The 15,653-nt window shown below is 43.2% G+C and overlaps 1 protein-coding gene across 1 annotated transcript in view; it reads left to right on the top strand.

Annotated features, from left to right (window-relative positions):
* The window catches only part of LOC115103270 (guanine nucleotide-binding protein G(I)/G(S)/G(O) subunit gamma-12-like), a 49,616-nt gene extending 35,348 nt beyond the window's left edge, over positions 1 to 14,268 (top strand). The window contains exons 2-4 of the mRNA XM_029624109.2: positions 9,002 to 9,036; positions 9,151 to 9,259; positions 10,519 to 14,268. Of these exons, the coding sequence (XP_029479969.1) occupies positions 9,167 to 9,259; positions 10,519 to 10,644 (219 nt within the window). The 5' untranslated portion in view covers positions 9,002 to 9,036; positions 9,151 to 9,166 and the 3' untranslated portion in view covers positions 10,645 to 14,268. The remainder of the gene's footprint in view (positions 1 to 9,001; positions 9,037 to 9,150; positions 9,260 to 10,518) is intronic.
* Positions 14,269 to 15,653: the final 1,385 nt, after the last annotated feature.

Raw genomic sequence — 15,653 nt, 5'->3', positions numbered from 1 at the left:
GCCACTCACCATAGTGGCCTGATTGGTGGAGTGCTTCAGAGATGGTTGTGCTTCTGGAAGGTTCTCCCATATCCACAGAGGAACTCTGGAGCTCTGTCAAAGTGACCATCGGGTTCTTGGTCACCTCCCTGACCAAGGCCCTTCTCCCCCAACTGCTCAGTTTGGCCTTGTGGCCAGCTCTAGGAAGAGTCTTGGTGTTTCCAAACTTCTTCAAATTAAGAATGATGGAGGCCACTGTGTTCTTGGGGACCTTCAATGCTGCAGAAATGTGTTGGTGCCCGTTCCCCAGATCTGTGCCTCAACACAATCCTGTCTTGGAGCTCTACGGACAATTCCTTCGACCTCATGGCTAGGTTTATTGGTTTTTGCTCTGACATACACTGTCAACTGTGGGACTTATATACAGTCGTGGCCAAAAGTTTTGAGAACGACACAAATATTAATTTTCACAAAGTCTGTTGCCTCAGTTTGTATGATGGGAATTTGCATATACTCCAGAATGTTATGAAGAGTGATCAGATTAATTGCAAAGTCCCTCTTTGCCATGCAAATGAACTGAATCCCCCCCAAAAGATTTACACTGCATTTCAGCCCTGCCACAAAAACCATCTGACATTATGTCAGTGATTCTGTCGTAACACAGGTGTGAGTGTTGACGAGGACAAGGCTGGAGATCACTCTATCATGCTGATTGAGTTCGATTAACAGAATGGAAGCTTCAAAAGGAGGGTGGTGCTTGGAATCATTGTTCTTCCTCTGTCAACCATGGTTACCTGCAAGGAAACACGTGCCGTCATCATTGCTTTGCACAAAAAGGGCATCACAGGCAAGGATATTGTTGCCAGTAAGATTGCACCTAAATCAACCATTTATCATCAAGAACTTCAAGGAGAGCGGTTCAATTGTTGTGAAGAAGGCTTCAGGGCGCCCAAGAAAGTCCAGCAAGCGCGAGGACCGTCTCCTAAAGTTGATTCAGCTGCGGGATCGGGGCACCACCAGTACAGAGCTTGCTCAGGAATGGCAGTAGGCAGGTGTGAGTACATCTGCATGCACAGTGAGGCAAAGACTTTTGGAGGATGGCCTGGTGTCAAGAAGGACAGCAAAGAAGCCACTTCTCTCCAGGAAAAACACCAGGGACAGACTGATATTCTGCCAAAGGTACAGGGTTTGGACTGCTGAGGACTGGGGTAAAGTAATTTTCTCTGATGAATCCCCTTTCCCATTGTTTGGGGCATCTGGAAAAAGCTTGTCCGGAGAAGACAAGGTGAGCGCTACCATCAGTCCTGTGTCATGCCAACAGTAAAGCATCCTGAGACCATTCATGTGTGGGGTTGCCTCTCAGCCAAGGGAGTGGGCTCATTCACAATTTTGCCTAAGAACACAGCCATGAATAAAGAATGGTACCAACACATCCTCCGAGAGCAACTTCTCCCAACCATCCAGGAACAGTTTGGTGACAAACAATGCCTTTTCCAGCATGATGGAGCACCTTGCCATAAGGCAAAAGGGATAACTAAGTGGCTCAGGGAACGAAACATCGATATTTTGGATCCATGGTCAGGAAACTCCCCAGACCTTAATCCCATCAATCCTCAAGAGGCGGGTGGACAAACAAAAACCCACAAATTCTGACAAACTCCAAGCATTGATTATGCAAGAATGGGCTGCCATTGGTCAGGATGTGGCCCAGAAATTAATTGACAGCATGCCAGTGCGGATTGCAGAGGTCTTGAAAAAGAAGGGTCAACACTGCAAATATTGACTCTTTGCATCAACTTCATGTAATTGTCAATAAAAGCATTTGACACTTATGAAATACTTGTAATTATACTTCAGTATGCCATAGTAACATCTGACACAAATATCTAAAGACACTGAAGCAGCAAACTTTGTGGAAATTAATATTTGTGTCATTCTCAAAACTTGTCATCCTCTCTAGTTCTTCAGTGGCTCAATGTTTCTCACACATTAGCAAACATAAGCTACCACCATCAGCAGCTTCTCTGTTTCTCTCTCACCGACTCATAAAACGTATCCTACTTTACTCAGCAAAACCAATGGCATCTTTGTTATGGGGGTTCGTAGTAGAAAATTGTTTGGTTTTATTCACAGACTCAGATGGAAAGTGCTGATACTGGCAAAAGAGCACGGCTCCAGCAGTGTGAACAGCTACTTTTAGCTTTCGCCCTGCAGACAAGAGAACTCCTGCAGCAAGCGTTGTGTGTGTGTGTGTGTGAGTGAGTGAGTGTGTGTGAGAGAGAGACCAATTCTGGCTGCAGCCCAGGGCTTTGAACTCTGGAAAGTTCAAAGAGGCAGACGTCTGTCTAGACTCCAAATATCACTTTACACAAGAGTGGCGACTTTGGCCTCAGACGATGTCTATAGACAACCCATATGAACACATTTTAATAAGCCCATAGCCTTCTTTAGATATAATCATGCGGACGTTATATGACCTGCAAAAATGTTTGTTTATGACTTCAAGCAAAGATGTATAGCTGCAGCCATAGGGGGACATTTATTATTGCATGCTACCTACTTTTTGCTAACTTTCACACTAAAGGACCACACAACCAGTTGACACGGTCCATTATCTTGCAATGCACTTAACATGTATTAGTCAGTGGCAATAGAATTCACAGTGGCCTGATTTATATCACATTAATTAACACAGACCCTATTCATAGAAAACTCGATTCATTCTAGTGACTCACAAAGGACTCTCCGGCGTTGTGCTTTGAATGTCATGTTAATTAATAGTGTGTGGGTGAGTGTGTGTAAGGTACAGTAGAGTAGTGGGCCTGCTGTATTCAATACTGTTGGTGGTCCTGTTGAGGTTGACATGTGAGGGCTGGAGAGTGGTGGCGGGGGGCGATGGAGTGGGCTATGTTATGGGGTGGTCTCTCTCTCTGATCCTAGGTGGTAGAACTACTGTATGGTGGCTGTGTGGCCCCCCGCCTTGGAGTTACTGCAGGGGGATGGGGGTGCCCCTCCCAAAGTCAATTCGGATGGTGGTGGTGGTGATGGTTGGCATCAGATCAGAGGACTTGCTAGCCTGACTCACTTGGGTTGGGCTGTTTAAAAAATCACTAATGTTGAGCGGGTCAGAAAACTCCCTTTCACTTCAGACTGATTGAACTGGTCTTTCGAAGCCACAAAAAGGTTTCTATGGTTCGGGGGCGACAGTAAATACAGGCCTAACATCAGTGTATGAGGCTACGGTATCCAGGACCAGCTTACCTCTGCTACACACTGTCATTTAGTACCGTAGTCTGTTCTTTGTAAGCATGCACTGTGACCTTTATTCAACCCTAACTTCTATGAATTTCAGGTTGAATTTAAAATATATATATATTGACAAGTGACAGCCAACATCAACTGACTGCAGCTCCATCAGAACCCGCGGAGCCCAGTTTGACCCAGGTTCTAATGCAGCACTCTCTTCCTTCTGCTAGAAACAGCAGAACACATGAGCTCCTCAGGCCTGCCTTCTTTCCAAGAAGAGGAAATAAATATCCGGTTGCTGTTTACTGCTCCTAGGAGGGATCTTTACTCCAGTCCATGATACCCTAACAACGTTCTCTATCACGTTGACTTTAAACTTCAGCTTGATTTATTTTGATTGTGGCACGTCATCATGGTGCGAAGCTGGAATATTGCACACATCTTTACTCTTTATGAAGTTAAGAGAGAATCAAGGAAGCTGGAGGAATTTATTCTTTACGAGGAAGAGCTAGTGATGTATTACCATAAGATGTAAAAAGGGATTTATAAACACATTTGATTGATTGATTTGATTTGATTGACAAATCAGTTTTCTGATTTACACATTGTCTTTTATTCATTCTATTGTTATGGTTCACTTGAAAAGTTATCGTGCTTCTGTTCTGTCGGAGGATGATGTTACATCCTTTTTTCCCTCGGGTCATTGACTGTTCAGCTCTGTTAGCTTGACTCCTTGTGTTAGTTTAACACCAGGAACTGACCCACCAAAAACCTGACATGGTGGCAAATGGGCGGGGCTTTTCTCAGAACTCTTGGCTAGAAGTGTCTCTGGAAGAGTATTTTTGATACATATTTGCATTGGGGGTTTGGGGTTTCAGGTTGATTTGGCTTGACTGGAATGCAGGATAGGCAGAGATTGCACTTGTGACACAGAATTTTCCTTTGGTCACATTGTACCAGGGAAACTAAATCAAGAAAGTCTTTGAAAGTATCTGACATGTATTTTACCCAGGGCTAAATGAAAGTCTTTGACAGTATCTGACATGTATTTTACCCAGGGCTAAATGAAAGTCTTTGAAAGTATCTGACATATGTATTTTACCCAGGGCTAAATGAAAGTCTTTGACAGTATCTGACATGTATTTTACCCAGGGCTAAATGAAAGTCTTTGAGCAATGTATTTTACAAAAATGCTTTGAAAGTATCTGACAGCCCAGGGCTAAATGCATTTCATTGTCCAGCTATGTTTTGCTCTGGAACGTTGTGCTTTAATCAGTCATCCCAAAGCAAAGGCCAGGAAATTAGAGTCTTCCCTCCTTCCTGGACACAAAGAGAAATACAGTGGACGCCTGTCGTAGCATCAAATACTTTAGAAGGAATCGCATCCTGTTGGGCACAGGGCTCAAACAAAACAACCCAATCACTCTAATGGAGAAACAGGATCATTTGAATCCTAGCTCTGGTCCTGTGCACACTGCACACTTCTCTAAATGAGGAACAGGATCATTTGAATCCTAGCGCTGGTCCTGTGCACACTGCACACTTCTCTACTGGAGGAACAGGGTCATTTTTAATACTAGCTCTGGTCCTGTGCACACTGCACACTTATCTAATGGAGGAACAGGATCATTTGAATACTAGCTCTGGTCCTGTGCACACTGCACACTTATCTAAATGAGGAACAGGATCATTTGAATCCTAGCGCTGGTCCTGTGCACACTGCACACTTCTCTACTGGAGGAACAGGGTCATTTGTAATACTAGCTCTGGTCCTGTGCACACTGCACACTTATCTAATGGAGGAACAGGATCATTTGAATACTAGATCTGGTCCTGTGCACACTGCACACTTCTCTAATGGAGGAACAGGATCATTTTAATACTAGCTCTGGTCCTGTGCACACTGCACACTTCTCTAATGGAGGAACAGGATCATTTTAATACTAGCTCTGGTCCTGTGCACAGTGCCCACTTCTGTATTTTGATCATTAAGTTGTGTGTAATTACATTCATATTCTTTACTGATATTAGACAATGTTTCTTACATTTCACTCTGCTTTAATTCCTCTGCAGTGTGCATGAACATAGGACTTTTAACACTGGATGCTGATTGGCTTAGTTGAAGATTTAATAAGGCCTACCTTATTGTGGGCCTCGTTGTTGCACATGTGGTGTTTCTGTTTATTACACAATATGTTCTGAGAAAAGTGCTCAATGTTTCCCGTCTCTTGCAGTAAAAATGAAGTGTGTATATGTGTGTGAGAGGGAGGGAGAGGGAGTGAAAAATACACAGAAACCAGAGATCCCAGGAAGCAGAGGAGAGGATGTGTCCAGGCATGTTCCCATCATCCCTGTAAATGATTACCAGGAAGGGGAATTAGAGCTCAGAGGTAATGACTCCTCTAACTGACTGTGAACTTTACCCCACTTTACTTCACTCCGGACACTACTCTCAGAACTCTACTCTTAGGACTCTATTCTCAGGACTCTACTCTCAGGACTCTACTCTCAGGACTCTACTCTCAGGACTCTACTCTCAGGACTCTACTCTCAGGACTCTACTCTCAGGACTCTACTCTCAGGACTCTACTCTCAGGACGCTACTCTCAGAACTCTACTCTCAGGACTCTACTCTCAGGACTCTACTCTCAGAACTCTACTCTCAGGACTCTACTCTCAGGACTCTCAATAAGGTGTAACTAACTAACTGCAATCTGCAATTCGGGCCATTCCTACGTGTGAGCATTCCTGCAGAATGCCCCCTCTCCCAGCATTCCATTGGTTCCTACATGAACCCCCCCCCCCGAGCATGACATCTTTATGCTTGTGTGACACTTTTGAATGTTGGTCAAAAGGGAAATAAAAGCATTATCTGATTTTTTTTTTGCCTCCGCCTAATTGAGTCCTCTTTGCTAGCACACCTATCCTCACCATCATTAACAGAACTGCGGGAAAACCGTGCCTGACAGACGGGGGCGAAGGACACTGTCTACCGGTCGTACCTGCCTCCCGCTAGCATGGCAGACGGGAGGCTAGAGCGACACTGTGTACTAGCTAGCTTGATAGTAAGCGACACCGTAAGCCAGCTAGCTTGCTAGTAAGCTAGCACACAGTGTCGCCCCCTCCTCCCACCTGATGTATACCAGAGTCCTCCTTAGGATTAGCTGGCTAAGCTATCACAGAGTGTCCTTCGCTCCCGCCTGCTGTACACCTGCCCCCGCCGTTGTTAACAGAATTTCAGGAAAACAGTGCCCTTCTTCTGTGAGGTTCTTCTGTGAGGCATCCAAGGTTATTGTGGTGCATTAATGCCGCATACTGTACTGGAGCGCCCCGGCCTCCCGTCTGTCCTAACTGAAACCTTTACCAATAGAAATATAAAGAGGGGTCCCTACAGAAACAGGAATACCCCGAATTGCGCAATTGCACCGTTCTCAAGCATCTTGGTAGGCTACCCTGGTGCGTCAGGGTAGCCTAGTGGTTAGAGTCGTGGCCTAGTAACCTAAAGCTGACCAGTTCAAATCCCCGAGCTGACAAGGTACAAATCTGTCGTTTTGCCCCTGAACAGGCAGTTAACCCACTGTTCCTAGGCCGCCATTGAAAATAAGAATTTGTTCTTAACTGACTTGCCTAGTTAAATAAAGGTAAAATAAATAAAAAATCTTGTGACTTTGTGCATGATGAGGAAAACCTTGTGATGTCACTTAAGGGAAAGGTCTGTGTGTGAATGGAGGAAGTGTGTGAATGGAAGGTGTTGACACTCATGATTACCCTTGTTGCAATGATATATTTTTGAAATATTCAAATAGCATGGGCGACTGAGAAAAACAAATTGGTACAACTTAAGGCCAAGTGGCAAACAATAATGCAGGCACTAGGGATGGTGGTGTGAGCATGAGGGTCTGGGCAGATGAGATGTAATAATTATTTGTGTCTGTAAGTTGTTGTTCGTATTTATATGTTTGTTTCAGGAGTGTAAAAAGTAAATAATGTATTAAAAAATATATATATATAGTACCAGTCAAATGTTTGGACACACCTACTCATTCAAGTTTTTTTTAAATGTTACTATTTTCTACATCAATACTATGAAATAACGCATATGAATCATGTAGTAACCAAAAAAGTGTTTAACAAATCAAAATATATTTAAGATGTTAGACTCATCAAAGTAGCCTCAAAGTAGCCACCCTTTGCCTTGATGACAGCTTTGCACAATCTTGGCATTTTCTCAACCAGCTTCACCTGGAATGCTTTTCTAACCGTCTTGAAGGAGTTCCCACATATGCTGAGCACTTGTTGGCTGCTTTTCCTTCACTCTGTTGTCCAACTCATCCCAAACCAACTCAATTCGGTTGATGTCGGGTGATTGTGGAGGCCAGGTCATCTGATGCAGCACTCCGTCACTCTCCTTCTTGGTCAAATTGCCCTTACACAGCCTGGAGGTGTGTTGGGTCATGGAAAAACAAATGATAGTCCCACTAAGCGCAAAGCTGATGGAATGGCGTATCGCTGCAGAATGCTGTGGTAGCCATGCTGGTTAAGTGTGCCTTGAATTCTAAATAAATCACAGACAGTGTCACCAGCAAAGCACCCCCACATCATCACACCTCCTACTCCATGCCTCACAGTGGGAACCACACATGCGGAGATCATCCGTTCACCTACTCTGTCTCACAAAGACACAGTGGTTGGAACCAAAACATTTGGACTCATCAAACCAAAGGACAGATTTCCACCGGTCTAATACTCGTGTTTCTTGGCCCAAGCAAGTCTCTTCTTATTATTGGTGTCCTTTAGTAGTGGTTTCTTTGCAGCAATTCGACCATGAAGGCCTGATTCACACAGTTTCCTCTGAACAGTTGATGTTGAGATGGGTCTGTTACTTGAACTCTGTGAAGCATTTATTTGAGCTGCAATTTCTGAGGCTGGTGAACTTGTCCTCTGCAGCAAAAGTAACTCTGGGTCTTCCTTTCCTATAAGAGCCAGTTTCATCATAGCGATTGATGGTTTTTGCGACTGCACTCGAAGAAACTTTCAAAGTTTTTGAAATGTTGACTGACCTTCATGTCTTAAAGTAATGATGGACTGTCGTTTTTCTTTGCCTATTTGAGCTGTTCTTGCCATAATATGGACTTGGTCTTTTACCAAATAGGGCTATCTTCTGTATACCACCCCTACCTTGTCACAACACAACTGATTTGCTCAGATGTGTTAAGAAGGAAAGAAATTCCACAAACAAACTTTTAACAAGACACCTGTTAATTTAAATGCATTCCAGGTGACTACTTCATGAAGCTGGTTGAGAAAAAAAAAACTTGAATGAGTAGGTGTGTCCAAACAATTACTGCTACTGTATATAAAAATATATATATTACCCTTGTTGCAAAGAGCTACCAGCTGCACTGCCTCTTAAAGTATACATGCCTCCAATAAAACATATGGTTATATCAAGCAAAAACACAATGGAGAACTGATTGAATCACACTTTGTTGACACAACAGCAACGTTCCATTATTTGTTTACTGTACATTTCCTTCGCAGACATATGAATGGTTTTGTAATGACATACTGCGCCGTGATTTGTCAAGGGGCTTGCAAAGTGGCCTAACTGCTTCCCATGCGTCAAAGATGGGTTGGTCTTTACCGTCAGATAGCAGGATGTATGTCTGGGGAAAGATTGAGGGGGGGAATGTTCTGTCCCAATACCCGTTCTAAAGTGAGTGGCTTTTAATGCAATGATTGTCAGTTGTTTAAAAAAAACTTTTTTTTCTTTCAGATTTCATAAGATTAGATTTCAAAATATTTGACGAGGTAAGTGTTGTCAAATTATCTATAAAAAGGCTATTTATATTTTTGCCATATCTGTTGTGTTTCATGACAAATTCTATAATATTAGCTTTTCTCTTATGTACTTCCTCCATGCAGTGGTGTGGAGGCCAAGATGTCATCGAAGATGCCAAGCTCTAACAACGTAACTCAGGCCAGAAGGACAGTACAACAGCTAAAGATAGAGGCCAGTATTGAGAGGATAAAGGTATGGCATGCTGAAAGTAGAAAGGAGTGCTGAGAAACAAAGTAGGTTTTACTGGTCCTTACCTAAATGTCTCCCTAAATGCACACCATCTTGCTATTAAGGATAGCCCAATGATCTGTTGTTAATGTGTGTGTCTGTGTACAGTATACACATGTATGGGTACTTGTGAGTGTGCGTTAGGCTTGGGCGGTATCCAGATTGTCATACCTTTATACCGACCTTGTGCCTTACCGGGATATTCGGTAATACTGACACTGAATACAAGGGCTGCTTTTTCCTCTGTAATCCAAAGGTTAGCAATGCTAACAAGTACATGTAGATTCACATAAAGAATGCTAACTAAATGCTAACAAGCATTGCAAACACTTTCTACGGTCTCTGACCGAAAGTATTTGCAGGACAGACATCCCAGCTCATAAAGTTATACAAGTAACAAAAAAATGCAACATCAGTTGGCTGCATGCACAAAACAAATATTAGACAGGAAGGCTCTTGATCCAGGAGGGATATCTCAGCTGTTACCAAACAAAGCTTGATTTTGGAAGAAGCTAACCACTTAGCTAGATATACGTAGATAGCTAACTAGCTACCAAATTAGCAAACCAAATGCACAACTGCAGAGCATTTACAACATTTTAGACAGTTAACTTATTAATTATAAGATATCTAACTGGCAAATATTTAGTTGTGAATTCCATACTGTAACTAAATCATCTGGTGCGTGCTGCACAACAGTGAGTAACTCACAAGGCTCTGGTCTCTCATCGTTGTGTGCTTATATACAAACACCACTTGACCGGTAGTAATCGTCATAATGAAAAATTATTTGACAGGTGAAATGAAGAACACAATCTTCTTTTATCTCCTAGCGTATTGCACAAGTTGACTGCGGGTATTTACTTAAAAAGTAGCGACAAATATTAAAATTTAGTTTTAAAAAAAAGGTACAAATAAATAGTTTCAATGGTATTGAAAAACCATCCTGTGGCTATATCCAAATACCTCGCTATATGGTATATATGGTATACAGCCCAAACCTAGTGTGCATTTCCTAATGTAACCATATCACTGATATCACTCCCCCAATACAATCTAGTGTGTTTCTCCTTGAAGTTGTGAGTAGTTTTTTTCAATTTTAATTTTTTATAAATATGATCAATGACTTGGACAACGTTGATTCTTAGTGTGTATGTATGTGTGTGAGCAGAGAGACTCCTCTTGCCCACACACTCATGCACACTCTCTTATATCACCTGTAGGTATCCAAGGCCTCAGCGGACCTCATGCACTACTGTGGCGAACATGCCAAGTACGACCCTCTGCTCATGGGCATCCCTGCCTCAGAGAACCCCTTCAAGGACAAAAAGCCTTGCGCTATATTGTAATGACCCCTTTATGTATCTGTTGGCTTTTTAATGTTCCTGTATGTCTTTTTTTTCTACTCATCCACCCATCATGCCTTAAAGCCTATAACCTTACCCTTTAATGAAAATGTTGTATTTTATCACTCACGTTGAACAGACTTACAGACATAACATACAGTGCATTGATACAGTACATCGTTCAAATATACCTTGGGACACTGACTGTTAATGTGTGTCTGATTTAGCTCAGTGGATTTAGCCGATGTTTCCGACCAGCCCTTTAACAAGTCTGTTTTAATCGTATCTTCTGTCATCTGTATTATAATGACCTAATTTAATATATTTCAGGCTTTGGAGTCATGGTTGGGACATGTGGCTGTATTGTCTTCTTCCCATTGACTCATCATTGACCCATGCTGCGTTCACGTGCTAGTTGGAACTAGGAAACTCTGACATGTTTGACTTGCTAACTGGTTGAACAGGGCATGTGTATAACTACAACCAGTTAGCAAATCAAACATGTCAGAGTAACCTAGTTCCAACTAGCATGTGAATGCAGCTTCATGCTGTTTATTAATAACTTCCTGGTTCAGCAGGATGGCATCTGGACTGTCAGTGAGCAATGGAGGAAGTAGACCCAGGGACAAATATTTTCTAAAATAGACATCATCAGAGCCCTCAACCTTCTATTAATGTAAAGAGCATAAGTTTTTGATTAGTGCTGAGGATATTTGAACTCACTGCCAATTTTCGGATGGGAAACTGCAGTGTACAGCTAAGACAGGTAATTCACAACCTCAGTATACAGCACTCCACCCAGCCATTTAAACCAGGTGTTACATAACAGAACACTGTGAGCCAAGTCACCTTAACATATTTACGATAGTAATCATGTAATCAATGTATAGGTTGGTATTTTAAAGAGGGGGTTCAGGTACAAGTATTCTGTTGGGAGAGACCATAGGAGGTGCACCAGCTTGGCACATGGGTTGTTATTAATGGTGTAATAAATTATTTTCACTCCAACTATGTGCACTATACCATGTATTTGAGTAAACTGGTCTAATAGACTAGAAGTAACATAGTAAACGTACATCCGGGACACTCAAATTACACTGAACAAAAATATAAATGCAACATGTGAAGGGCCGGTCCCATGTTTCATGAGCCGAAAAAAAAATCCCTGAGATATTTCCCTACGCCCAAAAAAGGAATTTCTCTTAAATTATGTGCAAAAAAATGTTTACACCCTTGTTAGTGAGCATGTATCCTTTGTCAAGATAATCAATCTACTTGACAGGTGTGGCATTTCAAGAAGCTCATTAAACAGCATGATCGTTACACAGGTGCACCTTGTGCTGGGGACAATCAAAGGCCACTCTAAAATGTGCAGTTTGGTCACACAACGCAATGGCACAATTCTCAAGTTTTGAGGGAGCGTGCAATTGACATGCTGACTGCAGGAATGTTCACCAGAGCTGTTACCTACCATAAGCCACCTCCCACATCCTTTTAGAGAATTTGGCAGTACGTCCAACCGGTCTCACAACCGGGAGACCACTTGTAACCACACCAGCCCAGGACCTCCACATCTGGTTTCTTCATCTGTGGGATCGTCAGAGGAGAAAGGGGGGACTATTTATTTCTGTCTGGGGGGAAAAACTAATTCTGATTGGCTGGGCCTGGCTCCCCAGTGGGTCGGCCTGACTTCGAAGTGGGTGGGCCTATGCCCTCTCAGGCCCACCCATGGCCTTGCCCTTGCCCAGTCATATGAAATCCATAGATTATGGCTTAATGAATGTATTCATATTGACTGATTTATTTGTATGAACTGTAACTCAACAAAATCTTAGAAATTGTTGCATGTTGCATTTATATTTTATTTCATTATAGTATATGACATGTTACCTTTGGTATGGTTACATAAGATAGAAAGTTAGTTAAGGCAAAAACAAAAGGAGGTTGGTTGGTTGGGATGGGATGGGCGTATAATGCGAATGTCTAGCAACACAAAGATTGCATGCTTGAATCTCATCACGGACAAATTAAGCATTTTAGCAACTTGGCAACTACTTACTACTTTTTTAGCTATTTTACAACTACTTAGCATGTTAGCTAACCCTAACCCTTTAGCTGGCCCTTCCCCTAACCCTAACCTTAACCCTTTAGCTGGCCCTTCCCCTAACCCTAACCCTTTTAGCTGGCCCTTCCCCTAACCCTAACCTTAACCCTTTTAGCTGGCCCTTCCCCTAACCCTAACCCTTTTAGCTGGCCCTTCCCCTAACCCTAACCTTAACCCTTTTAGCTGGCCCTTCCCCTAACCCTAACCCTTTAGCTGGCCCTTCCCCTAACCCTAACCTTAACCCTTTTAGCGGGCCCTTCCCTAACCCTAACCTTAACCCTTTAGCTGGCCCTTCCCTAACCCTAACCTTAACCCTTTTAGCTGGCCCTTCCCCTAACCCTAACCTTAACCCTTTTAGCTGGCCCTTCCCTAACCCTAACCTTAACCCTTTTAGCGGGCCCTTCCCTAACCCTAACCTTAACCCTTTAGCTGGCCCTTCCCTAACCCTAACCTTAACCCTTTTAGCTGGCCCTTCCCTAACCCTAACCTTAACCCTTTTAGCCCAACTCCTAACCTTAACCCCTAAGCCCTAGAGCTAACGTTAGCCAGCTAGCTAATGTTAACCACAACAAATTGGAATTCGTAACATATCATCAAAAACTGATGATGGACATCCACAAATTAACACATATCATATGAAACATAACATATCATACTAAATGGAGTGTCTCAATTTACAAACAGAATAATACTAAATGCTCTGAGACCACGTTGATTTGAAGCTGACCCCAATGTCCTGTGATAGTACTAAGTATGGTATTTGGGGGGGCAGGACCAAGTTTGGGAAACACTGTCCTATTGAACAGTAGAAAATAGAATGTCCCGTATGCCCTGTCGGTTAGCTGTTGGGAATATGTCTCGATAAAACGAACCAGCTGTATCGATGTGGTTAGCACAGATAGGCTGGAAAGTATCATTATGTTTGCATTCACAAAGCCTTACAAGTGTTTGCATTGTGGTGTGAAGATTATTATTTTTTTATTTGTTAAATGAAAATGGATCTTTCTGTGCTGATTTCCTGTGATTTCTAACTGAATCGTGCCATCGTCTTGTCACTAGCAGAAGAGAAAAGAAAATGTCTGATTGTATACACCTGGTGCTACTCTTTGTAATGTCTGTGTTAACCTCCCTCCAAAAGGTACTTCCTTCATCATAAAGGTCTTGAAATCAGAGACAGGGAGACCCAGTAACCCATTATGAATTCTTGAGCGATGACAATTGTATCTCGACGACTTTTCTCTCTGACAGTGTATCTCTCTAATATGCTAAATCTGGCTACTGTTACTTTGTGTGACATCACCAGACAATTCTGATTCAACCAGCATACCAGCAATGGCCTTTATATACCTTTGTGAGACTCGTACGTGACCTTTCCCTGACCCTCTGTGAAGACAGTGTGAACCTGGTGGATTAAAGACATCTGTATGTTGTTTTGTTCATTATATCAAGTGATGGAGCCTTTGTTTCTCTCTCTGCTGAGTACAGTCTTTCCTGTTGTTATTAAACATAGATTTATAATTGCACCTTGTCTCCTCTGCTTCTTTATTTTTGTTACTTTCTCACTTTTCTCACTTGATTGTTAGTCTGATAGTGTTACGATTAATGAGTGAAGAGGTGTGGAGTCAGGCGCAGAGAGCAAAAGGATGTGGGAAAAACACGCTTTAATATCCAGGAAAAATAACATGAACAAAAGTAGGAAACAAATGATCAGAAATAATAACGGACAGCGCGAAACCCGATAATGCAAACAAAATCACTCTAACACAAAACAGACGAACAAGCCCGCACGAAACAGAAGCGGGCTGAACAAACTTATATAACCCCACCCTAACAACCAAACAAGAAACAGGTGATACCAATCAGACAAAACCAAACGAACACAGAACAAAGGATCGGTGATAGCTAGTAGACCGGTGACGACGACCGCCGGGCGCCACCCGTACAAGAAGGGGAGTCACCTTCGGTAATATTCGTGACAGATGGTGGGTAATATGGTCCGGTGTGGCTCAGTTGGTAGATCAAGGTGCTAGCAAAGCCTGGGTTGTGGTTTGAGGGACCACTGCGAAAAAGCACGAAAAATGTATACACTGTATAAGAGCATCTACTATATGACAAAAATGTAATTATACTACCACGTGCAAGAATCCATTGTTCCCATTATGTTAAGACAATCTAACAATGAATTGAAACGTATTATTAAAATGCAGCATTCAATATCACTCATATCTAAAGGGAATAATATTCGTGACAGTACCCCCCCCCCCCCCATGACGCGCAGCTCCCGCAGCGCGCCGACGCCGGCCTCGGGGACGACCCGGGGGCCGAGGCGCTGGGCGATCCGGACGGAGGCGATGGAACTCTCTCAACATAGATGGATCTAGAATATCCCCCACCGGAACCCAGCACCTCTCCTCCGGACTGTACCCCTCCCAGTCAACGAGGTACTGCAAGCCCCTCACCCGGCGTCTCGAGTCCAGAATAGCTCGTATCGTGTACGCCGGGGACCCCTCGATGTCCAGAGGGGGTGGAGGAACCTCCGGAACCTCACCTTCCAGCATGGGACCAGCTACCACCGGCCTGAGAAAAGACACATGAAACGAGGGGTTAATACGATAATACGAAGGAAGTAATAATCGATAACAAACCTCGTTTATTCTCCTCAGGACTTTAAATGGCCCTATACACTGCGGACCCAGCTTCCGGCAGGGCAAGCGGAGGGGCAGGTTTCGGGTCGAGAGCCAGACCCTGTCCCCAGGTGCAAACATCACTGATCAGGCTCTTCTTCTGCCTTACACTCGCTTGGCATAATGACCCTCCAGGTCTCCTTAGAGCGCTGCACCCACTCCTCCACCGCAGGAGCCTCAGTCTGGCTCTGATGCCACGGTGCCAGGACTGGCTGGTACACCAA

This window comes from Oncorhynchus nerka, linkage group LG20, assembly GCF_034236695.1.
Source record: "Oncorhynchus nerka isolate Pitt River linkage group LG20, Oner_Uvic_2.0, whole genome shotgun sequence".
In the NCBI taxonomy this organism is placed as follows: Eukaryota; Metazoa; Chordata; class Actinopteri; order Salmoniformes; family Salmonidae; genus Oncorhynchus; species Oncorhynchus nerka.
Note: the sequence above shows the minus strand (reverse complement) of the source record. Positions and strands in the feature narration are given on the sequence as shown.